At 41.2% G+C, this 24,340-nt stretch overlaps 1 protein-coding gene across 1 annotated transcript; it reads left to right on the forward strand.

Moving 5' to 3' along the window:
- The first annotated feature begins 1,805 nt into the window (after positions 1 to 1,805).
- On the forward strand, positions 1,806 to 22,363 carry alg6 (ALG6 alpha-1,3-glucosyltransferase). Its single transcript, XM_086115929.1, has 14 exons — positions 1,806 to 1,960; positions 2,160 to 2,244; positions 2,596 to 2,685; positions 2,830 to 2,918; positions 3,075 to 3,157; positions 3,507 to 3,571; positions 6,718 to 6,903; positions 7,493 to 7,628; positions 9,801 to 9,886; positions 11,649 to 11,733; positions 11,975 to 12,045; positions 12,807 to 12,875; positions 14,385 to 14,577; positions 20,365 to 22,363. Exons 1-14 carry the CDS (start codon positions 1,879 to 1,881, stop codon positions 20,560 to 20,562), a joined length of 1,518 nt encoding a protein of 505 aa, XP_085972055.1. The 5' UTR covers positions 1,806 to 1,878; the 3' UTR covers positions 20,563 to 22,363.
- Positions 22,364 to 24,340: the final 1,977 nt, after the last annotated feature.

Raw genomic sequence — 24,340 nt, forward strand, 5'->3', positions numbered from 1 at the left:
CAGGGAGGCCAGAGCCGGAATCGAACCCTGCACCTCTGCACTGTGAGGCTGACGCCCTAACCAGTCGACCACCAGGCCACCCACAACAAAGTGTTGTAAATATTTTCTCAATGCAAAATTGATTGGTTAACCTGGCCGATCTTCGAGCCACTTTTGTCCAGATTGTCACTAGGTTTCTAAATTTTTTGTTATCTCTTCTATTATTTTCTTCTCTTTTCTTTCTTACCGCTATTTTTTATTTTTCTTCTTCGTGCAACCGCTATTTTTATTTTTATTCTTCCTGACGGATTCGCTTTGGCCTGGGGAGTCAAGTTCAGCATTTGCTTCAATGATATCTGGCGCTATCTAGCGTCGTGAATGGGTATAATGTCTAGACCCCGAATATAAGACGACCCCCACTTTTTCAGTCTTATTTCAATGCAAAAACACCGTCTTATATTTGGGCCAATACGGTACCACTCGTAATTCACGAATCATCTGGCACCCTCTTGCAGATCAGCAAAGGTCTTACACACAGGTGGTTATTGCTGATCAGCTGCAGGTGAGGGAGCACCCTCCGGCCCAGCCTGATAATTAGAGGAAACAAGCAAAGTCCCCGGAAGTGGACCACCAAAATAAATGAGGAAGTCAGTATACAAACACAAGAGTAGGATCTGTGACAGCCCATCACAGTTGTATTATAAAGTGTACCCATTTTCGCTGCATGTATGCCCCTACAAGGTGAGCACATAAGTAGGCCTTCGAGGCAAATACATTCAAGTGACATGTGTTTCATGAAACGCAAGATATGATGACTACAGGTAGTTCAGTCATGTAATGGTGCTAAAAGTCCAACTTCAATGGCGTGCCATCACTAACCTTTATTGGTTAGGTAAGTGTGCATTCAAACTGGGCCACAGATGTAAGATGACAAAACTGTCCCAAAGTAATTAGTGTTACGTACAAATGTTGCATATAGCAATAATATAATATCTATTCTTTCAGATTGGTCTGAAGCTGAATTTTAAATGTTATACAGAGCTCATCAAATAAGCTTGCAACATTGAATCACAGCCTATGGCTTGCCAGCAAATCTTGGCATGTCTTGCCAAGTACCTAGTTATTTATAGTAAAGATAGCATATGTTACTGCAGTATTAGCTAGTGATAGTACCTCACTAGGTATTACATGTAGCAATAAATTAAACTCATAACATTTGAATGAAGTCTAATTAAGTCTTTTTCTCAAGTTGTACAGTTAGTCTTTGATTGACAGTCACTAGTGGCTTTTAGGTTCGGTCTACAAAGATTGGAGCGCATTCGAAATTATTTTAGAAAAACTCCTCCAGGTACGACAAGGCATGTGTCACAATTGGCTGGGTTGACTGGGTACAAACCTCACTGCTGCAACTTGACTCTTCGTTGGAACAAGAACAGTCGGGCATATCTTACTGGTAAAGCTATAAGTCTGCACAAATTTGACTTAATTCTCTTGAGATGCAACACTTATCCTCACTTGCCCACCTTTCTACCCTCCAAATCGATTCCACAAAGTCTACTACACTCTGCCATTCTCCAAAATCTAAATCAATTCTGTCTTGTATTTATTAAACAAAATAATTGGTTCTGTCAGTATATGATAGAAAAAATATATCTGTCATGCGCCTCCAATACAGTACTGTACCTGCAATCCTTTTAAGAGCGAATGTTGAAAGTCCGATATTTTTAGGGAACCTGAATGTCTCATAACGTCTGGACGAGAGCGTCGGCAACCATTGACCAATAACAATGTGTAAATGATGACGTTTACAGGAAATGCTCGTAGACTGCAAACAGACAAATTTAATAGAGTCTTGTCAGCTTTGAATGAGACAACAACTAACCTTACCTCTTGAGAGTTATGCAGACTTGGTGTTTCATTTCAATATGTGTTTTACTCGGCGTTGTTGTGAGATGGGGAGTGTCCTTAAATTCTTACTCCGGTAGGAAGCTCCTTATATATTTGTAGCGCTACTTATTGCCATCGATAATTTTGCCAATCACAAAATCATCATGCTCGAACGTTCATAAAGTAGTGAAATTATGTTGTTTGTCATACCTCGCGTTTGGAACTGAAGCAGTGTGTTTACATGTTTTACCTGTCTGTTTCCCCATTCTCAAAACTTCAATGTTTGTCTCCAGGGGCAGGAAAAGCGCCAATGTTTGGCGACTATGAAGCACAGAGGCACTGGCAAGAAATAACCTACAATCTTCCAGTGCATGAATGGTCAGTATTAGACCATTTGTTGACACATACCAACTGAGCATTGCTGTATGGTTGGAAAGAGATACAGTACCTGATAGCCTACGTCACGTCGACTTATGTTTCACTTGTCTTCGTGTTCATGCTGTGTCATGCTCACAGCATCACCATCAGCACACTTTGTGATAGCGGAAAACACATTTGCAGATAATCCCAATAACAGTTACAGATCGAAGCTCCAATCTTTGCCGTGCTTATTCAATTTTTTAATGTTAATATCATGTGAGGGTTATCACCTCAGCTAATGTAATAGGAGTTTTGCCAGGTATTTACAAAACAGTTACTAATGGACATTCTTTCCTTGCCCTCCTTCAGGTACTTCAATACCACAGACAATGACTTGAATTACTGGGGTCTTGACTATCCTCCTCTGACTGCCTATCACAGCCTGATCTGTGCTCATATGTAAGTAATCACACTTTGTGATGAAAGCCTCATTGAAAATGCCTTTGACCCTTTTGAATTCAGCATTCCACCAAGTTTTAGTTGATTTGACTTCCCCCTGTCTGTGTATTCAACAACAGCTAAATAATTGATTCTATGTTTCAGTGCCAAGATAATAAACCCTGAATGGGTGCAGCTTCACAAATCCAGAGGTTATGAAAGCACAACACACAAGTTATTTATGAGAACAACAGGTACGGTTATCGGGGAAATAAGAAACATAAAAGCACTTTGTACACTGCAAAAGTTGTAATGATAGATAATAACATTTATGAATATACTTCCTTCAATGGATGCAGGGATGCTTGAATTGAAAGTTCTGGTATGTTTTGTTTCTGTATCTGTTGCAGTGCTTGTTGCAGATGTACTCATATACATCCCTGCCGTTGTATTATATTGTTTATGGCTGAATAGTGGCACTATTAAAAGAAAGGTGAGACATGATTGTTTAGTGGCATTGAGCATTAGGTTATTCAGCTAATGCAGTTACAATCATCAGAGTAATTCCTGTCTTCTTCATACATTAGCTAATCACATAATCTCGCTGTCCTGAGAAAAATAAAAAAATAATTTTTTTTTATGTGAGTAGGGTGTCCGCATTCCCGGCATCGCATTAACACAAAAATATTTTAAAACAACAAAAGTGGTCATATATGTTTTTCACAGCACAGTGACGATAATATGGTTCTCTCTGTGGTGTGCAACACAAATAGAGAGCACAATGTGAGTTGAATATACCCTTTAGGGATTTGAGGTACAATTAAAACCTTTTTTCTCTCCAGATTTGCACTCTGCTCTGCTTTCTGATATATCCAGGGCTACTTCTTATTGACTATGGACATTTCCAGTATCCTTTTTCTGAGTACTGTTAGTTTGGTCTGCACAGTATACTGAAAAAAAATATTGTTATCGCAATAATTGCCCATGCAGTATGCATATCGCAAAGACGTGCAACAAGTTTCATATAGAATTGTATGCTTTCATTTCAATTTGACCAGCAACAATGAAACCTTAAATGTGCCATCCAATAGGTGAACAGTATCTTGCGGCATTACAATTAATTAGTGAAGACTACATTGAGCTTCTTTATTTTGCTGCATGAAAGTAATACATTTCTTTCCCAATAAAATATGTCATGATAATAAAATGTTTCTTTCGGTACATGTTAAATATTGCAATAATAGTAATATCATTATATTCAAACCGATATCGCACATTGCATGTTTTTCCTAATGTCGTGCAGCCCAGGTGTTTGACCAAATGACCATGCTATACAGAATTAATCTCTCTACTACATTAAACAGCAACGTAGAAGTGAATTTCTGGATCGATACGGTTATCTATTTTCAATAGTGCTTGTCTTGCTTAGCTTATCCCAGTTGTCTTTGTTCGACAGGCAGGGTACACCTAGGATTGGTAACCAGTCAAACATAGGGCACCCATAGACCAACAACAATTCGCACCTCGGGAACATTTTGAGACTTTAATCAACCTACCATTAGGGATGGAGCAAAAAAACAATTTCAATTGGAAAATTGGGTTTTGATTTAAAAGATTTGGGTGCTTAGAATCGAACCAAATCGAATAGTTCCTCATTGAAATGTATTGAGATATGTATCAAATCATTTTTTTATTGGGCAGCTATATTAAAAAGAAATGGCACATTTACACAACTGGCAATTTTATTGATGACAAAGAGACCTGGAAGGGTGTGATTAGGGGTGTTCACACTGCAACTTTTACTCCGGTGTAGCCGGTGCTGCTCCCCGTAGAGCGTTCACGCGTACAAAGTTATACCGGTGTAGCCCCTGAAAACGGCTTAAACCGGAGCGAATTTAACCCTGCTCAGGAGGTGGTTTAAAATTTTACTCCGGAGTAAATGCTAGTTTGCGAGGCAGCAACGATATAAAATGGGACGTTTAAAAGTTACAGTGGTAGACTCGCTACGCATGAGAAGAGTTGTTTACATACTGGTATTGAATGCGTTGCTTTCGTGCTCTGTTGTACTTCCGTCATCTTTCCTTTCTCTCTTCTCATCCTTTTACGGCATAGGTGTCAAACTCAGGTCCTGGAGGGCCGCTGCCCTGCATGTTTTCCAAGTCTCCCTGTTGCAACACACCTGATTCAAATGACGAGATCATCAGCAAGCTCTGCGGAAGCCTGACATTGAACCTGTTCATTTGAATCAGGTGTGTTACAACAGGGAGACTTGGAAGACATGCAGGACGGCGGCCCTCCAGGACCTGAGGTTGACACCTATGTTTTACGGTGTCTGGTAGACCACAGCGTTGATTTGTCTGGAGAAGTATAAACCATGGTTTTTCGATATGTCACAAACAAGGCGGGGAAAAGGAAGTACACGTTACGCATGCACATGTTTTATTTCCGTATTATTCGTATTGCACGGCCGCAGAAACTGCCGTGTGAACGCAAGTGGGGCTGCACCGGGGTTAACACGCTTCTCTTTAGTAAGCGGCTTTTTACGTCTGAACGCTCCACAAAATTTACACCGGTGTAAGATATATCGCAACTAAATACGTCGGTGCAGCACCGATGCAAATGTGTGCCGTGTGAACACCCCTATTGAGAGGAACCCACCACCACCACCACCACCACTTCGATCAGTGGTGTTCTGTTATTGTACTTCTGTGCTTGTCATGGATATGTCTATAACAGGGGTGTCAAACTCATTTTTGTCACGGGCCACATTGTCGTCACAGTTTCCCTCGAAGGGCCATTATGATTGTGAAATGTTGAATCACTTCCTCGTATTATTCCATGAAAAGTACACAATTATTAGATTTTGAAATCAAAAGTCAAGGAGAGTAGTTTGTTCCCCTGTTGTTTACGTTTCTGAAATAATGCTTGTAATAGCTAACAATACCGCTTTATTACATATGACAACTTGAAATTTTGGTACGGACTTTAGCAAGCGTCATGGAAGTTGACCTGGTTGATTTGCTTTCGCAGACCACATAAAATTATGCGGCGGGCCAAATCTGGCCCCCAGGCCTTGAGTTTGACACCTGTGGTCTATAGCGAACATCGTATTCAAGTGTAAGTGTGTCCATACGTGCAATCGTCAACAGTAAACCGTAGACCGCAGTTCAATGATCAACTTTGTGGTCGTGTCATCGGACTTGGAGCAGCATCTCTTGAACACTCGGGTGAAGAGGGAGACGGAACTGATCACCACCTAATCCTTAAAAATATCTCTTTATGTGGCCTGGTATCGAATGACACCGAAACCGGTGGTTGAAGACCCATGCCCTGTAGGACATTCTCATTCAAATGTACCGGTAATTGTAATGAGAACTTATGACATACACCTCAAATCTCTGAATAATCTCGCGCCACCTTACCTCTCTGAGCTCATCCGCCCCTACACACCTGCCCGGCGCCTCAGGTCTGCGGACCAGACTTTATTAGAAGTACCAAGAACTAAACTGAGGCTCAGAGGGGATCGAGCCTTTTCCGTTGCTGGTCCCTCTCTCTGGAATGACCTCCCACTAAACATTCGGCAAGCCTCCTCGCTGCCCATCTTCAAAACCCTCCTCAAAACTCACTTGTATTCTTTGGCATTCGACTCAGCATGACTTAGATTTGTTCTTGGTTTTACTGTTTGGTGCTTTCTACCGCCTTTATTACCGATTTGTCTTACTGTTTATTGTGCATGTTAAATTGCTCCATGTACAGCACTTTGTATGCAGCGATGGCTGTTTGAAAGTGCTCTATAAATACTGTTGACTTGACTTGACTTGACTTGACACCATTTCAAAGTAGGGAAAGCTTTGTCTGCAGCAGATTTAGGATGCTCCGCTATGTGTGGCACATTCTGTGTTCCTGAAGCAGACCTGGAGAATAAAAATTGAATTGACAAAATTAATGTTTTCATCTGGTTACCGCATTTGGAAATCGATTGTTAACATCCTCACATCTTGGCATGATGTGAAAACACTGTTGTTTCTATAAGATTGATCTTAACAGTACAAGGTACAATGCAGTGAGCCTGGGCTTTGCCCTGTGGGCTGTTCTGGCTCTGGGACTGAGCTGGGATGGACTGGGCTCAGTGGCCTTCTCCCTGGCCCTCAACTACAAACAGATGGAGCTCTACCACGCTCTGCCCTTCTTCTGCTACCTCCTGGGAAAGTGTGTCAAAATGGGCCTGATGGGGCGAGGGTGAGTGTACCAAGTGTTCTGACAGATGAGTATGTAACTTTGCTTTGCGTTGTCCTTGATGCGCGTCATCACCCAACCAACAAAGACCTCAGTTTAGTCAATTCTAATTTTGCCATCATATTGTTTCGACCTTCTGTCACTTGGAAAGAAGGCACAGTTCACTGGAGCGTCACAGAATGACTGAGGTAATCAGCTAGGATGCAGTTACTTGTGTCTATTTATCTAGTAACAATGTTCCAAGGACATTTAAAGCAAATGGAGAGCTGGATTAGAAGGGTTGGTGGGAAGATATGTCCAGATGACACTCTAGCTATGTCCAAACTCTTCAGCTATGCCCGTGTGTGCAGCAGCTTTCCACAGCTACAGCTGACAAGATCACTGCAGAGTCTGACCTATACTGGAGACTCTCAGCTGATGCAGGGCTTTCACTGCATTCCAAAATACGCCTTAACTGGGGACATGCCAAATAAACATTTTGATTTTGAGAAATCATTGCTCATGTACATTCATATTTCATTGCTTGACAAAGCCTGTCTTTTGATGCATTTAAAGTGTTTTTTTTTTAATGTGTGTGATCCTTTTAATGTAGGTTGTTGATGTTACTGAAAGTCGCAGCTGCAGTGTTGGTGACTTTTGCCCTCTGCTGGTTGCCCTTCCTGTCTGACCCCGCTCAGACCTTGCAGGTGCTCAGGAGAATCTTTCCAGTGGCTCGAGGCCTGTTTGAGGTACATGGGTTGAATTAAAAGCGAGAAGAAAAATGTGAGCTTCATTTAGAGAAAACATTTCTACACTTGTCAAGGAATTGTGGCTTGCACCTCAAAATATGTTATTCAAAGAAATAATTGGGAGATGATAAATGAGCGAAAAAAAATCGGTTCCGTGATTCGTCATGATCGGACATTTTCCTGGGAATGACATTTCATTCCCAAGTAATTTAAGTCCTTATTTCATGGATTTGGTGACAAACACGCAGCAAGATGTGTCCTTTTCATTAAGGTCAAGCAAAACCTCCTCGTGCCTTTCAAGCGGTTCCATCCTCAAAGCATGACAAACATTGTTAAGTCCTTCAGTGCCAATCAGAAAGAGATAAGACTAATCAAATCTTGGAAAGGTCAGATCTGTCACACTGTGTCTGGGAAACTTAAGGGAATGAAAAGTGAAGGAAAATGATTGATTGAGACTCCGCAGTCTTATTGTTTACTGCACGGCAGCATTGTAGCACTACTGACTGCTGGGCTGGTTCTCCGGCTCGGATTCTGTATTAATTACCATTGTTCGACACAGTCCATTTGTATTTGCCGGTCTTGAAAGCGGAAACTTTGCAGCGTCTTTAAAAAGGTCGAAATGAATGACATCTATTATCTCTGTGACTGCATTTGTTCAATACAGCCACGAGGTGCCTGTCGTCTGGGGCAAATTGTCTTGAACTAATTGTGAAATTGTGAGCACAAGCATACACTTCGAGTAAAGAAACAGGATGAGGGGAGGAGGGTATCGGGGGGGGGGCGGTGACTAGTGCTCGTGGCGACTACTGGGTTGGAGCAGTTGTAAGTTTACCCACTGAACTACATTCTTTCATCTCAGGTTGCCCTCTGCTCACAAAAATGGCACCAAATGCTTCTCCCTGTCTAACATAGCTTATAGGTGACAGAGCCGTACCACTCTCGCCCCTTTTGAAATTGTCCCCAACGGCCGCCCCTCCGTTCATGTGTTGCCTTTACGTGGCATTCAAGAACATTTCCCATGGTAGTTATTTGGAGTGGGACGACGAGGAAAATCGAGAGGGCTGCAGTTGAGCCAGTATAACATTGGAAAGCCCAAATGCTGACAGGGCTAACTCGAGGGTCCGCACAGCTGTGCCGTGAGCAGCTGTAGCATGGAAGAGAGACAGAAATAGGCCAGAAAGAGGATTTCTCGTCGTGTGGCCCGAGACCAAAGAAGTGATGAAGCTGCTCTTGTCATGTGGTCTCTGTGTTGTCGTGTGACATTAGAGTGCACAGTGGCAGCTAAGTTAGTTTAATAATACCTGTTCTCAAAGCACTGTAAGTCTGATCTGAACCAGACACAACTATCTCCCCCGTGACCCAAAAGTCACTATTTGCGCAACTTTAAAAGGAGCTTATCGGATTATTCACACACAAAAAAACCATACGAAAGAGGTAAAACTTATTGTCAAAGATTTTCTTGGTTAATTCAAGAGAAAAGGAATTTACAGATTATTTTTCTTACTTTTGCTGTCCTCTCTATACAAGTCTGTATATACTTCCAGTAGTTTTGTAAATATCCCCAGTAAGACACAAATTTGATTCCCCTGTAAATTATTGCTCCTTTCCTTTATGAATTTGGACTTTTTGTCCGAAAAATGATGAAAAATGAACCGTGTCATACACCAATGAAAGCATAGACAGTCTAATTTTTCACACCCCAGCTTTCATAAATCTGATGATTCAAATATTTATTCCTGCAAAAGATGACCACTTTGAGCACAGCCAGTCTTCAGTTAGGTTGTGTCCTGCAATTGGTCTCGATGTGGCGGTTAGCAGAAACTACTTATACTTTGACCATTGACCTGGTATCTCCGAGTTTACAAAGCCCAGGGGGGCTGCTTGTAACACCTTAGAGCTGTCCGGTGGAACTGTCCCTCAGGAATGCATCAACCAAATCTATTGCACTTCCAGAGGGAAATTACTCCATTTATTTGCTCTGTCTATGAAATGGAATTCAGAGTTATGTTCGGCATGTGTCAAAACAGTCTAGCACTATAAAAAGCATACAATAATAAATAGTTATGGCGTGCTCGAATGCACTTGTCAAGTGTTTTTTAGTGTCTGTTGTGTATGACGACGATGAGTTTGAATGTCATCACTTCGCATTTAACCAAGTGCGCATGTGGACAGGATAAGGTGGCCAACACATGGTGCAGCTTGAACATCCTGATAAAGATCAGATCCATTCTGTCCACTGACTTCCAACTCTACCTCAGGTAATATCATCTGATTAAAAAGCCTCACATTTGCTGCCTTTTGTTGTTTCTCTTCTGTAATTTTTTCTAGGTTGTGTGTGTGTGTGTGTGTGTGTGTGTGTGTGTGTGTGTGTGTGTGTGTGTGTGTGTGTGTGTGTGTGTGTGTGTGTGTGTGTGTGTGTGTGTGTGTGTGTGTGTGCGTGTTTTGTTTGGCTCTCCTCCATCCTGTTTCATGTTGTGGTATCTTTCATTTTGAACCAGTGAGAAAAAAAAGCCTGCCCAAGGGTGTGAATACTGTGTTCTTGTGAAGTAGATACATCTTGTGAGGACCTTCTAAACATGAAGTCAGCTGTTTTTAGAAATGTGATGACAACAAGAGCTTTGGTTGCTCTTGGTGCTGTTGAGGCCGGTGTTGTTTGTATAGAGCAAAAAAAAAAAAGCAGATCTCAGAAGCATTTTGAATTTCTATTTTGAACTAAAGCTGAGATCCTGTAAATCAGTGGGAGGAAGCAGTTGATATAACAGTTGTGCCGTGGACGACTGTGCTTAAATAACCTATCACTCTAAATATAGGAGTCCTATGTTCGCTGCATGAGCATGTTTTTGCCAGGCTGCTAAGTCCCGGGATCAAGTTGGACCTCTTTGACTGTGGCGAATTTCAAACAAATGAAAAACACTTGTCCTTTGGCACTGGTTGTTTGTTAAATGCTTCTGCGTTGGTGTGCTGTGTACATAGACCGAATATGCTGTGAAACAGTATCTGTGTCCTTCTGGACTGTAAAATGCCACCCTTCCACATAAGACATGCATACTTTTAGACGGTGAATGAAGTGAATGACTTGAGTTCTGCCATGTCTGCTTTGCAGCGTTGTTGTTTTACACAGCTCTCCATCTGGCACACAATTCGTTGTTGCAAATACAATGTTGCTCTCACGCCTTAAACCTGCTGACTGACCTCTCAACACATACTAACACCTAATCCCTCTCCTCTGCTGCTTCCCCCCTCAGAAGGTGACAATTGAAGGGTTAAACTAATGGTCCCCTGAGAGGGGGGGCAGTGTTTAGTTGTTCTACATAGCAAGAACCTCCAAGATAGGAAAACGAGAGGATCCACTTGTGTGATGACAGTTCTTTGACTGCTTGGATTTGACACTTTCAAATCTGGGTCTTTACCCAGATTTGTGTGTGTTGTGGCTTCTTGTGTGGAATTTGCATGTTCTCCGTGTGCGTGTATGGGTTTTCTCTCGAGGCACTCGGGCTTTCTCCCACATTCCAAAAATTGATGTTTGGTTAATCAAAGACTCAATTGTCCATGGGTGAGAATGTGAGCGTGTATGGTTGTTTGTATCTGCATTATATGTCCTATGATCGACTGACGACCAGTCAAGAACACAACCTGCCTTTCACCCAAAGTCGGCTGGAATTGGCTTCCGCTCACCCACGATTGCTAATATGGACAAGCAGTATAGAAATGGACTATTTCTCTAATCGCCCTGTTGACATGAAGGCATGTCAAGAAAACAGAACGTTCCACCTAATGTCAAATGGAGTTCTATCTCCGTCTGATTGTGTTAGCACATACGGTCACAAAGTATTGTCCTAATTTTATACACATTTGAATGTTTGTCAAATTGTAGCCAATTTGATGCGAATGGGATGTGAGGGAAGTTAACTAAAAACGTGCAGCCAATTTGAATTTAATCTGAAAACTCTCATGAAATATTTTCAGGTGCTTAAATATCTATGTGTGTGTGTGTGCGTGTGCTCGTGTGCTTTATTCCAGTTTGGCCTGCACTGTCCTGGCAGTCCTTCCATCCTGTATCAGAGTGTTGACAAAACCGACATTCTGGCAGTTTAAACTGACCTTGGTGAGTGATTAAGGCACAAGTTAGTACAGCCTACCGTATATGACTCTTCCATTATTATTATTATTATCATTTTTGCCTGTTCTATTATTGAATGAGTATAGTGTTAAGAGTATAGTAAGATTTTCTTGGAAATATATTCTTTTTTTTTTTTTTTTTTTTTGACCATCTCATTACTACCCGTCTAAGTGTTGTTGAGATTCATTGAGGTAGTATAATCGCACAAGATCTGCTTCCCTTTTAGGTCAACTCATCTCTGGGCTTCTTCCTCTTCTCCTATCAAGTACATGAGAAGTCCATTCTCTTGGCATCCTTGTAAGTATAGTTTTTTTTATACAGTTTGTACATGTGGCATTATTTGCCAAGAGCTGCAAGGTTGTCTTCACGTTTACATTCACGTTTGCTCAATAACCGAACGTTGCCTCTGCCATCACACTCAATTTAACATTGTTACAAACACATATCAATCCAATTCATCACCATCAAAGATGCATCTCTTGTAAACGTGTGCATTTCATGACCACAATATTAAGGTAGAGGGTGAGGCCACGGGTACGTTTGAGAACTGGGGATTTGGTTTCTAGATCTGGGATCATGTATTAATCTAGATTGTTGCTTTATTAACTCTTGAGTTATATCTACCACCTGTCCCCATAAATCAATCAGTAATGCATGTCCAGGGATTAGGAAAGAATGGAAGGCAGAAACTCGGACGTTGTTTGCGCAGGATCAATTATTGGGCTGTAACAGGATCGGCAAAGAGCACTGACTGTAATTATGGGATCAGGGACTGGTGGAAAGTACCCCCTTCTGAGCATACAATGTACAAGTCACTTGTCAGCACTGATCAAGAAGGCAGGCATTAAGTTAACATTGTAAAGTCGTGTCAAAATATTGCCCATCCTGATGTAAGGAAACACTTGGAAGGAAGGTTGTTCACCAGTTCAAGTTGGTCTTGTATTAGTATCTTAACATGAGAAAGACGTGCTGCAAGCATACATTTGGTGCTGACCCAACACAACCTCAAATCCCCTCTCCTGCATGGTGCGTTGACAACCCACTTATATCTTTTCTAGGCCCGTCTGTCTCTTCCTGAATGACTTTCCACTGGTGTGTGTTTGGTTCCTGCAAGCTTCTACATTCAGGTAAATCAAACTGTGGCTTTCTCAACCTATTTCACGAATGGAAGCTTGTCTTTCCTCTGTATTGTTGGTGATTACAGTTGTCCTGGTCAGAATATTGTTGGGCTTTTTTTTTCCTCAATTAAGAATTTGAATCTTTCAGAAATGCTATGTTATGGTTCCAATGATTAACCAACAATGAATCTAATCTGGATACAATATTGAAGGCTATGACATAGCTTTTTAAATGCATATTCACAAAATACATCCTCTGCCTTTAGGCCATTACAGTATTAAGACTGCAAACATTAGTGACACGCTGGATCACAAGGTGACTTATGTCGCGCCTGGGGAGTAGTTCAGGCTGTCAGTGCCTTACTCTAGGACGAGAGTGGTGTTGTGTGTATGTTTCTCATTGCGTCTTTCTCAGCTCGGTCTTTCCCCCTGCAAAGTTATTCGGCAGGTGGTGTTCTTAACCACTTAACCAAAAACAGAACTCTAAACCTGGAGTCAAGGTCAAATGTAAATGTTTCTTTGAGGAACACACCAAATAAATAATAAACTGATGTCATTCTTTGCAAAAGTTGCCAAAGTTGTGTAATGACCTGGGACAAAGTCATCAGTCCATATAAAGCTGTCAATTAATTTTCACATAAGGTTTAATTGTTATTCTTACATGCTTTTACCGTCTATAATCTGATCACTGTCAAATGGAAAATGTCATGGTAATCGTCTTGAAAATGTCAGTGAGATGCTAGGGGTTGAGGTGAGCACTGCTTTTGGCAAGACAAGTCGTGTTTCAGGTGCTTCCTCAACTTTCACCAGCTGTTGTTAAATTCTTCCGGCAGCTCTAATTGTTGTGTGTGTGGTTTCGGATAAGGATACATGGGGATTACCCTACATAGTCAGAATGCCTGCTCTCTAAGTGCGCATTGTATAGGGACAGAAGGTCATTCTCCAGTTTCTCCGTACAGTCTGAAATGGACATAATGGGCATCCTCTCCCGGCTGTATTATCTAAAAAAATACATCTTTTGTTTGCGCAATTGGCTGAATGAATGCTCGAGTCGAACGGGGAGAGAGGCCAGAATGTAACCAGTCTGTTCAAATTGATTATGTGTTTCGAAAATGTTTAGCTGTTGAATGGGGCGTTTCTCTGTTTGCACAGAGAAAACGAATGAGTGGCTAAGAATTGAGGTTTTTGATAGTTGGGGTGTTGTGCGATTGAGTATGAGTCAATTGTTGTTCTTGTCCACGGCCATCCGCGTAACAAAGTTAAGCTTTGTATAAGATTGTTATTTCTCTCAGGGACAAAATGCTGGTGCAGGACCGCTGAGATAAAGGTTTGACTATGTCGTGTTGCTCCGACACTCTGCCAAACAGATTTGTGATTCTGAACCTAATCACCATTCTGCTTGGCGTATGTCATTCATATTAATAAGTCTTGGGCATCAAACTTCAGGTTGAAATGAATCACACATGAAGATGTCCTTGAAAATCCCCTTTGTTTTTTTTGTTTTGTCTGCCTGCACAGCATGCTGCCTCTGCTTCTGAAGGACGGTCTTCTGGTGCCATATGTTGTGACTTCGCTAGGCTTCCTCTTCTTCAGCACCTACTTACTGTCAGCCATGAAACACGGTTCAGAGGAAGAGCTTGCACTGGGAGCCTACCACAAGCTATTTTTCTTCCTGCCCAGAATGGACCTGGCTTGGATTCTGAGATGGAAGGTGAGTGTCACCTGCTGTTGCGATAACAGGAGAAGAATCCAGACACCATGTTAGAATCTATGGAGATAGAGGGCAGGATCTAATTTGTTTGGAGGAAAATATATTATCCCCTTTGGGTATGGGGAGACATTTAGTGACATTTAGCTTCAACAAGATAGTGGGAGTATGCCCACCAAGCGGTACCGTTCACTTCGTTGTGCTACGGTTTAGAATAATAATTCTAAACCACGGTGTAAATACAGTGACATCATCTCAGCATGATAGTGTCACCCACCAATGAGAAGTTTATATTTTTGGTGGTTACATTTGAGAGAAATGAACCTGTTACTTAAATTTGTGGAAAATGGCAAAAACAGATGTGTTTTGTGGATTGGGCACGATACACGTCCTTGTAAAAATAGTGGAACAGTAAGGCCAAATGATTTTTGGTGTAGATTGAAAACATTTACTGTAGCTGGGGCATGAATAGGAGACGAGATCAAGGTTTTAGCTTTCATCTCCGGTTGGATCTGTCACGCTTCATCACTTTAATAGTTATTCTTTTTCTCATCTAGGACTGGGCAATATCAATAGATATGATCAACACATGTTCAATATCAATAAAAATTGCGCTCAGTATAATATCGATTAAACAAAAAAACAAGATTAGGAAGCCGGCCCCAGCATTGTTTTTCAACTGCTTTATGTTTAGACTTTTCTGTACTTCTACTCTAACCTTATTCCAAAGTGTTACCCCATAGATGCTGTAACAAAGAGACTCTTTCATTATACGTGTGCAGCAGACCTTGAAATTTGGTAGTCTCCTCAACTTTTAATCAACACCGCCTGTATATTTGTGGGTAATAGATTATTTCTAGCATTGTAGATTGTTTAGACCAGGGGGCCCAACTTTTTTTTTACCAAAGATCTACTTTTCAAGCAGCCACCCTCCCGCGATCGGCCCGTTACCGCACACACACGCCATCAGTGAATTGCAGATCAAGCACACTTTGATTGAGGGTAACCCAAATATAGATAGATAGATCGCTAACAACTACCTGTCATGCAGGTCACGTGCCACTGCAGGTTGAAGGTGACCTACTGTTTAATTTGATTTATTTTTAAGACTGTTTTTGTGAAAGTGAAACTGGTATGATGCTTTGGGCAGAGTGTACACTAACACACACACACGCACACAATATATATATATATATAATAATAGCAAGCACACGGACACACAAATAAATTTATTTATGTATCATTTTCCCTGTACATCCCTCACGGTCCACTTGGGACCAGTCTGCGGAAGTTGCTGCAAGTTATCCCCAGAAACTAACATGCTTGTGTCATCTGCAATGAAGATCAATTTAAAATTTTTGGAGACAAATACATGTACAGTAGGTCCGAGACTAAACGATACTGCTTATCGAGCTGGTGCCTTAATGATATTCTTATTGGTAATTTTTTGGAAAAACACCAAAACAAGAATTTTTGAACTAACACAGTTTTTTTTTTTTTTTTTTTAAATAAATGTACTTGTCTTGCAACTGCAATAACAATAATGTAAAATCACTACCGGCTCATACAAAAAAAAACAATAATTTACAGAAAAATTAATGATTTGAACAAATCACTATGACACTGTTGAATATTATATGACAATTATTTGTTGTAACCGACAGAGCAACCAGGCCGGAACATGCAGTCACATTTTCTGCTTGTGAAGCTTGCTTGTGTTTCCCGCTGTCATTTTAACAATTGATTTGCGCTTGTGACGACAACTGGCATTGAACAGTGACGTCATCCCTCAGCGTCACACTTCTCAGCCAAGCAAAACAATAAAGGTCCTATGACCGTAATGATCCACCTAAAAAGATGAGTCATCCTTAGACGGTAGGTCAACTCCAATGCAAGAGTGTTCTCCAAGTATTCGTTCACTATGCTTACATTGTATGAACAACGAATGAAGGTTAATTCATGGTAATTACATCACAATCCCGTTTGGGGATCGCGTGTTCCACAACTAGACATTTACGCTGCACTGCTGGAGGAGCATGGATGGAAACAACGTTGCACATGAAGACACTACATGAAGATGTATACAACAGTGTACATTCCTTGAAAAGTTTTCCGACCGGATATTTTGAATATTAGGGCTGGGTGATATGACTGAAAAGTATACTAGTATTCCACATTCATCGCTATTCTGTATATTTCCATTCATCCATCCATTTTCCGATCCACTTTACCCTCAAAAGGGTCGCGGGGGGGGGGGGGGGGTGCTGGAGCCTATCCCAGCCGTCTTCGGGCAGTAGGCGGGGGACACCCTGAACCGGTTGCCAGACAATCGCAGGGCACACAGAGACAAACAACCATCCGCGCTCATACTCATGCCTAGGGACAATTTGGAGTGTTACATTAATTAACTTGCCACGCATGTTTTTGGAATGTGGGAGGAAACTGGAGTACCCAGAAAAGCCCCATGCAGGCCCGGGAGAACATGCAAACTCCACACAGGAAGGCCGTAACCAGGATCGAACCCACGACCTCTGCACTGTGAGGTCAACACACTAACCACTAGACCAGTAGGCCGCCATACTGTCCATTTATTTATTTATTTTAAATAATGACCCGGAGGAAAAAAGGGTGAATTTAGGTCATTTTATTTTAACATAGAGTACCGGTACTTCATCTTTAATAAGAAGTCAACGCAACTATTGAAAAGTCAAATAAAGATTAAATGAACACCTTTGTAAAAATAATGTGCTTAGTAGGCCTGGGCAACATGGCTGAACAAGGTTCCACAGCATAAGTATTTTATGATTTAACGAAGTCATTTAGCCTCTGTAACAAAAATATTAGAAACCGGGACTTGGTGTGATGCGGCGCATGTGTTTCACATAACTGAGTTTTACTGCATAACCTCATCACTGCGGGGGGATAAGGATGTATAGCTAGTAGGTTTAGTAATTCTATCCGAATGAGCCGATAAATGTTCATCAAGAAAGATTCGGTGCCACTGTTAGCTGTGCTTTTCAGGCAATGAAAACATCTCCCAAGCCAATGATCAAGAATTGTTTCTTAAACGTTTTCGCACCATACGGTGTGACTGCAGGGCCAGGCCCATCGCAAAAGGGGCACCGGTAGAGTGTCGGAGATTAAGAGAAAGTGTCTTTTTATAGCGTGTGTCATTAACACACGTTTGCCTAGATGTATTTATTTACACAAGCAGCATAAATAGCGAGCACCAGTGACAGCGATAGGGTTTCATAGGTTTGGGCTGGCAGGGTGGGCGTGAGCACGAGGTGTTTCCTCGATCGTACTCGCTGATTTATCTTCGGGTCATAAAGTTTAAATAGACATAGGAGTGACGTCACTCTCACCATCAGCTGTTTGCATCTCTGGTGGCAAATTTAATTACTGCTTGGTTTGATAAATCATAGTCACATTACAACAGTTAGTTTTTAGCCAGAGGTGCCAGGCCATTTTTTTTTTCTTTTGGGATGGGGGTTGGGGTTACATTGGGAATACTTTCTTCATGGGAACATCGCATATATCTGTGTGGAGATTAAATGGCATAAACCTTGTAACGTAGGACAAACAGAGATGCGCAGCAATATTCATAAGCACGATGCATCTAAGAATCGGAAATTATCCCCACCCCGAATTGCACAAATGTTACTAAGCAGCCCACTTACTTCATGCAAATGATCTTAATTTTATCTTTAAAAACACAACAGTGTCCTTTTAAACTATCCCCGCGGATCACTTTTTTAAAAAGCAGTCATGTGATTCAACACGGGATAATATAATCAACTTCTTTTCCATGTAACCTTTTGTAACAATAAGGGACTCTGTTTCTTTATTGTTGTGACTTCAACTAATCTCGGCTCCCATTTTATGACCAATTTCTGCAGAATTCCACGTTAACATACAAAGTTCCCTTACTCTTTCTTGCAATGGTATAAAGCATAGGAAAGCAAAAAAAAAAAAACACATGAGATTAAAGGTGCTGCCTGAAGATCTTAAAGATAGGATTGATATTTTGTTCTAGTTTGTTTCCAAGAGGGAAGTGGCCTTTATAATTAATGTAATTGGTAGAAACATTCTCCCTTGAGCTCGCTGGTGACTGAAAACCCAGCAGTCATTTTGGCTGGCTTCCATAGATTCTTTGAAGATATCAGCGGGGAAGTTCTGGATTAGTACCAAATTGTCTCAAACATCAGTCTGATCATTTAGAAATGGTCGCAATCACTGTGCAGCAGGATTTGTTATTTTGTTGTATCCTTGTCACAATGACGTTTCTGAAATCTTCTGGCAATTCCTTGAACCGCATTGCTTGATTTTTGCTTTAATGTGCTGTGTCAGCTGTGGGGCCTCGGGTTGTTGTCGATTCTCTGTTTGCAAGTTGCAAGTTCCTCTGTGCCCGATTGTGTTTAGATTCTCGCCCCTCCCACCTAAAATTGCAACTCGGAGTCCAGGAAAACGGTCAAGTAGCGATGAGGATGAACTGTTTAGAGCAGAGGTACCCAACCAGTAGATCACAATCGACCGGTAGCCCGCAAACTGGTCCCAAGTCGATCGTGGGAGTCTAGGGGAAAATAGATTTAAAAAAAAAAAATGTGTGCGTGTTATTAATATTCTATATTTTTATGTTAGTGCGCACTGCACCCTAAGCATCCTCTCAGTTTCACTTTCACAAAAATTGTATTTAAAATTTTTTAATAATATAACAAAGCAGGTCACCTTTAACCCACGGCGGCGTGTGAACTGCATCACTGGAAGCTGTTAGCGGTCAGTAGTCTGCATTTGCAGACTTTAAATTTTTATTATTCTCATTAAAAATGTTTTTATGTACAATACAACAATGGCACTGGCAAAGAATGGGAATCTAAAGTGCCAGGAGAAAAAAAATTAAAACAATACACGTGAGCTACAAGAGTGACGTTGTTGCACTGAAGACGCTGCCAAAGTGTGTCCCGTGCCGCCGCGACAGATCTCGACAAAGGTAGGTACTGATTCCTTTTTACAACTTACAAGCTCTTGTATCTACTTTATTGTTGTGTTTCGTTCGTGTTCGGGGCCGTTATGGCTGTTGCTCATCATGGCATGCGTGTGTAAGTGCGTGCACGTGCGGTAGCGGGTCGATCACGGGAGGTCGGTTGCTTGAAAGTCGATCTTCTGTCAAAAAAGGTTGGGCACCCCTGGTTTAGAGAAATTCGATGCCCGATAGCGAGCAGGCATCATGGCTTCACCCCCGTCACGATGACCAACATATGTATGGCCTGGAATTGGCGACCAATTCAGGAAGTTGTCTGCCGTTCCTTTCTGAAGTTACGTTGGATCGGCTCAAGCTCCCCGTGACCCTGAACAGGATAAGCCAGGGGAAATTGCTCGATAATGTCTATTCCTTGAACACACGAGACTTCAATACATGAAGTGTCACTGATGAATATTGTCACATAGTGTAGGGCCGCAGCATCTGTGAAATCAAAATGATTCAACTCAAATCAAGTGTTACAATAAAATACTCGGCTGAATGAATCTTTGTGAAACCCTGCTCCACTCCTGCTGGTATTACGGCCTCTGCCTTGCATTACTGCCGAGGACAAAGATGGTCCAGAAAAAAATGGACCAGGTTTTGAAAACTGTTTTAAAGTTGGAAATAACTACTTTGTCTCTCAAATGCAGGTTTATAAGAAATACACAATTTCAAGACTATAAAATAATCTGGAAATCCACTCTAGTTTTGAAAGGTTTTCGTCGTCTCTTCCCTCACTAATGAGAACCCCTCTTTTTGCCTTCCAGTTCTATATCAGTCTCTCAGCCATGGCCTGTTTGAGCATCGCCAGCGTTGCTCTCCCACCTCCACCTCATTTGCCCGACTTGTTTCCTGTGCTCGTCTCTACTTTTTCTTTCGTTCATTTCTTGGGGACATTTCTGTACTTCAACGTCGTCCAATTCAGTCCACTGCCAAGCAAAAAAGTCCAGAAGAAGAACAAATAAATCTTGTAGACACAAAGGTTATCCCAGCTGTCTTCAGGCAGTAGGTGGGGGATACCCTGAATTGGTTGCCAGCCAATCGCAAACACACACACGTCTTTATATACAATTCCTGTACAAGCCCTTAATTGGCCATCTTGGAAAAACATAAATCACATTCAGTGAAATGTAGCAGTCCAACCGCTTTGCATTCCAGCTAGGAGTGAATCTCTGATTTGTTCCTTCAAGGCAATTTTCAAGTAACATTTTAACATTCCTGTCTGTCATAAACTGTTTATGTAAAGAGGGCATGCCTGTAAGATGCATTTTCCCACAATTTCATACAGTGAAGGATTACGTGTCTATGACATGCTTTTTGTCAAAATACTCCAAGGATCAAGAATTACAGACATTTTCAAAACTTTCTTGCCATTGTGAAATTGGCTTGTTTTTGGGTCCGATTGGGCACGTGCGATGGGCCAGCATTCATCCCACCTCACAGACTGCTGTTTTCAAGGGCGAATCCAAATTTTATCCAACCAAAACCTAATGTGAAAGTGGCTATGTTCCTTTTTAGTTTCACATTTTTAATCGGTAGGTAGGCAGAAACTCAACACTTTGTTCATAAACATGAATGCCACAAGTAGATTGATGAAACATCCATACATTATCTGAAGCGCTTTATCCCTACAAAGGTCACGAGCATGCTGGAGCCAATCCCAGCTGTACACCCTGAACTGGTTGCCAGCCAATCGCAGGGCACACGTAGACGAACAACCATTCACACTCGCACATTTAGAGCATCCAATGAACTTACCATGCATATTTTTGGAATTTGGGAGGCAAACTGAAGTACCTGGAAAAAGCCCACACAGGCGCTGGAAGAACACCATAAAGGAAGGGCAGGCCCGGAATCCCTCCCTGGACCTCTGCACTGTGTGGCAGATGTGCTAACCAGTCGACCACTGTGCCTCCCATTTATGAAACATGATGATGATTATTTTTATACATTAAGATTGAGTTAGAAACGAGGAAAATGCCCTTTTTTTAAAAAGCCACGGTCGCTGGCTCATTCTCAGTTGGGCTATTTTTAAAAAAAAAAAATTGTTAAATCCACCTCCATTGTGATGCCACAAGATCGCCACCGTTGACGCAGGGGACTGATTAATGTGTGCAGGGTTCGGGTTAGTGTGGATGTGTTGTTTCAAACTTGGACAGGTAGTTGTCGCGGATGGATGTTGATAACATGGGACCTTTAAAAAAATGTACATGCACGCCCCCTTTAAGAGATGAAAATGATGAACTATTAATAGTAGTAATAATAATAAAGGCAGAATGTGTTGAGCCCGCGACCCTCGTGAGGATAAATGGATCAGGTCATGGATGGATGGATAATGTGTTGATCTGTATTGCAGGTTCACTTCTCAGCATTTTTTTTTTGTTTGTTTGATTATTTTTGTACATTACGAGTACAAAAAAGAAATTGGTTCTGTGTTATCGCAAAACACCAGAAAAGATTTACCACTACAAAGACCAGGCCGTTGACTTTAGAGGTTCACCCAAATTAATGAGCAGAATGAGAATAGTGAGTTGGATTTCATGTCACTTCTCTCTTGGCAATTGTATCCAATTCTTTGCAAAGCTGTTCGTTTTGGTGAAATTGCCTTTTCCTTGGAATTAACTCGTCATCTTAAAAGGACTGAATGGATGGTGCTTAGCACTATTTTTCTTTTTTAGACTGCATATTTTTTTTACATACCATGCAAGTGATTTTGTACAGATGTATTTTAATCAGAAAACAAAATAAAGTTGCCTGCAACCCTAAGTGAACACCAGCACGATATTTCCTTATTAAATTAGACAATTACGAGCAATGATATCAACAAATTCATTTTCCTCGACCACGACTGAGTATTGGGAAGCGACAGAGCCAGTAATTAGACGCAAATGACATCGCCGAAGGGTTTTACTCAACAATATTAAACATTTATTTCAAGCCCTTGTTACCACTAAAGGCCACCTTACAAGACGTGGACATTTTACACAAAACCAGCGACGGGACAGGCCTCTAAAAGAGATGATGGAAGGTGACAGTGGATAATGCTATAAACTTGAAATACCACAGCAAAAACGGAACATGCAATTTCGCTCTCTCTCCAATCTTTCTCAGAGTTAATGACATGGGTATAAAAAACCCCATTACAACTATAAATGTTAGCAGGTCAGTGAGAGGTGTTGGAGCATCAGAGGCTCTGAGCCGCTGGCCAATAAAGGGCAGCCCAAGTTCGGATTTGCTTTGTTCTTGCTTTGAAATGATGGGGACAAAATCGGATCCATTTAATAACTTGTATACATGCTTGTTTGGGAAATGACTGGCTCAGATTTATGCGGTTGACATGAAATCAAAGAGACACACTGCCCGGTTTTGCTTTTCCTCTTTTTCCTCATCGAATGAGCTCCCAATAAACATCTGGAAAAGTATGCTTTAAATGGCTCCATTTTGATTCACATGGGTCATGAATATGATGCCATCTTTGTGAAGGCGTGAGTTTACCGTGACTGTGAGGAATGCATACCTGTCAACTCATACGGTTTAGCCATAGTTCATACGGATTTTGTGGTGAATCTTACGTATATGGCCGTATCGCACAAATCATACGGATTCTGAACATTTCCGGGGTTTTTTTCTTCATTTTTCAAATGATTTGGAGTTGGTGAAAAAAGTAACGCAGGAATACAACTCTGAACACAGTAATGCCACTAAGTAGAATTATGATTAGAAATTAACCAGACATTGTTTTATGGAGATCTACAATAAATATCATTGAAAATTTCGTGGGTTTTTTTCTGCCGTTATTTTGACATATAAAATGCTTTGGTATGTTATACGGATGTTTTGCTCTTTTATAAGGATTTTTTTGGTAGTTTATACAGGTTGGCGCTCCAAAAAGTTGACAGGTATGGGAATGTGTCATTAGACTTAGTTGACATACCTGAGCTCTCAAATGGGGAAAAGTAGATTCCACTCCCAATATTCTATCTTGAGAGAAAAGAATATCTACTTCATTGTCTGCTCTTTTTTTTTTTTTTTTTTTTTGGTCACATCATTTTTGTGGACATTCCAACACAAATGGATCTGCCCATCTTGCTTTTCTTTTTATGTTGACATTTTTATAGCTTAGCACGCAGCGCAACAGTACCGGACATGGTGTCATCATTTCTTTTTCTTGTTCTTCGTCGGTTTCACGGTGGTTGGCAAAGACCTTTTGGTGGATCACTGCCACCTTCTGAAATGGAGTGTGGGTCTGGATAATCCTAAACGATCACATTCTCCTATTTAAGGCTATTCTGTCCAAAATAAAAATAGAAATTTAAAACTTAAATCACTGGAACTTCTCCACAAAAGCCGCTTTCTGACTCGTCAGTTGTTGTCTTGCCTGACTATGACACAAGATTTTAATACATACTGTGGAGTGTGTAAGTTTTCTAAATTATGCATATTTTCTGAAAGTCTTATTCCAATGTCAAATAGATCCCTTTCCATTCTACGTCATCATATCATTGGTGCAAAAGAACAGTAGACATACATTGTTTGGCTGGGAAGATTGAAGTGGAAAGGGGTTCCAGTTTTTCTTAATTCCAATAGAAAAAAGCAGGAGCCTGTGGCTGCAGACTTTTCAACATACATACTGGACCGAGGACATCAACAGGGATGCCTGCGTTCGCAGTGCTCATTTCATTTCTGGTAAGTTATCACGCCCATTTGGTTTAACGTCTATGTTTTGAAACTTGGAGTAAGCCG

The sequence above is a fragment of the Hippocampus guttulatus genome, chromosome 7, assembly GCF_054856545.1.
Source record: "Hippocampus guttulatus isolate MCC_2025c chromosome 7, RoL_Hgut_1.0, whole genome shotgun sequence".
Taxonomy (NCBI): domain Eukaryota; kingdom Metazoa; phylum Chordata; class Actinopteri; order Syngnathiformes; family Syngnathidae; genus Hippocampus; species Hippocampus guttulatus.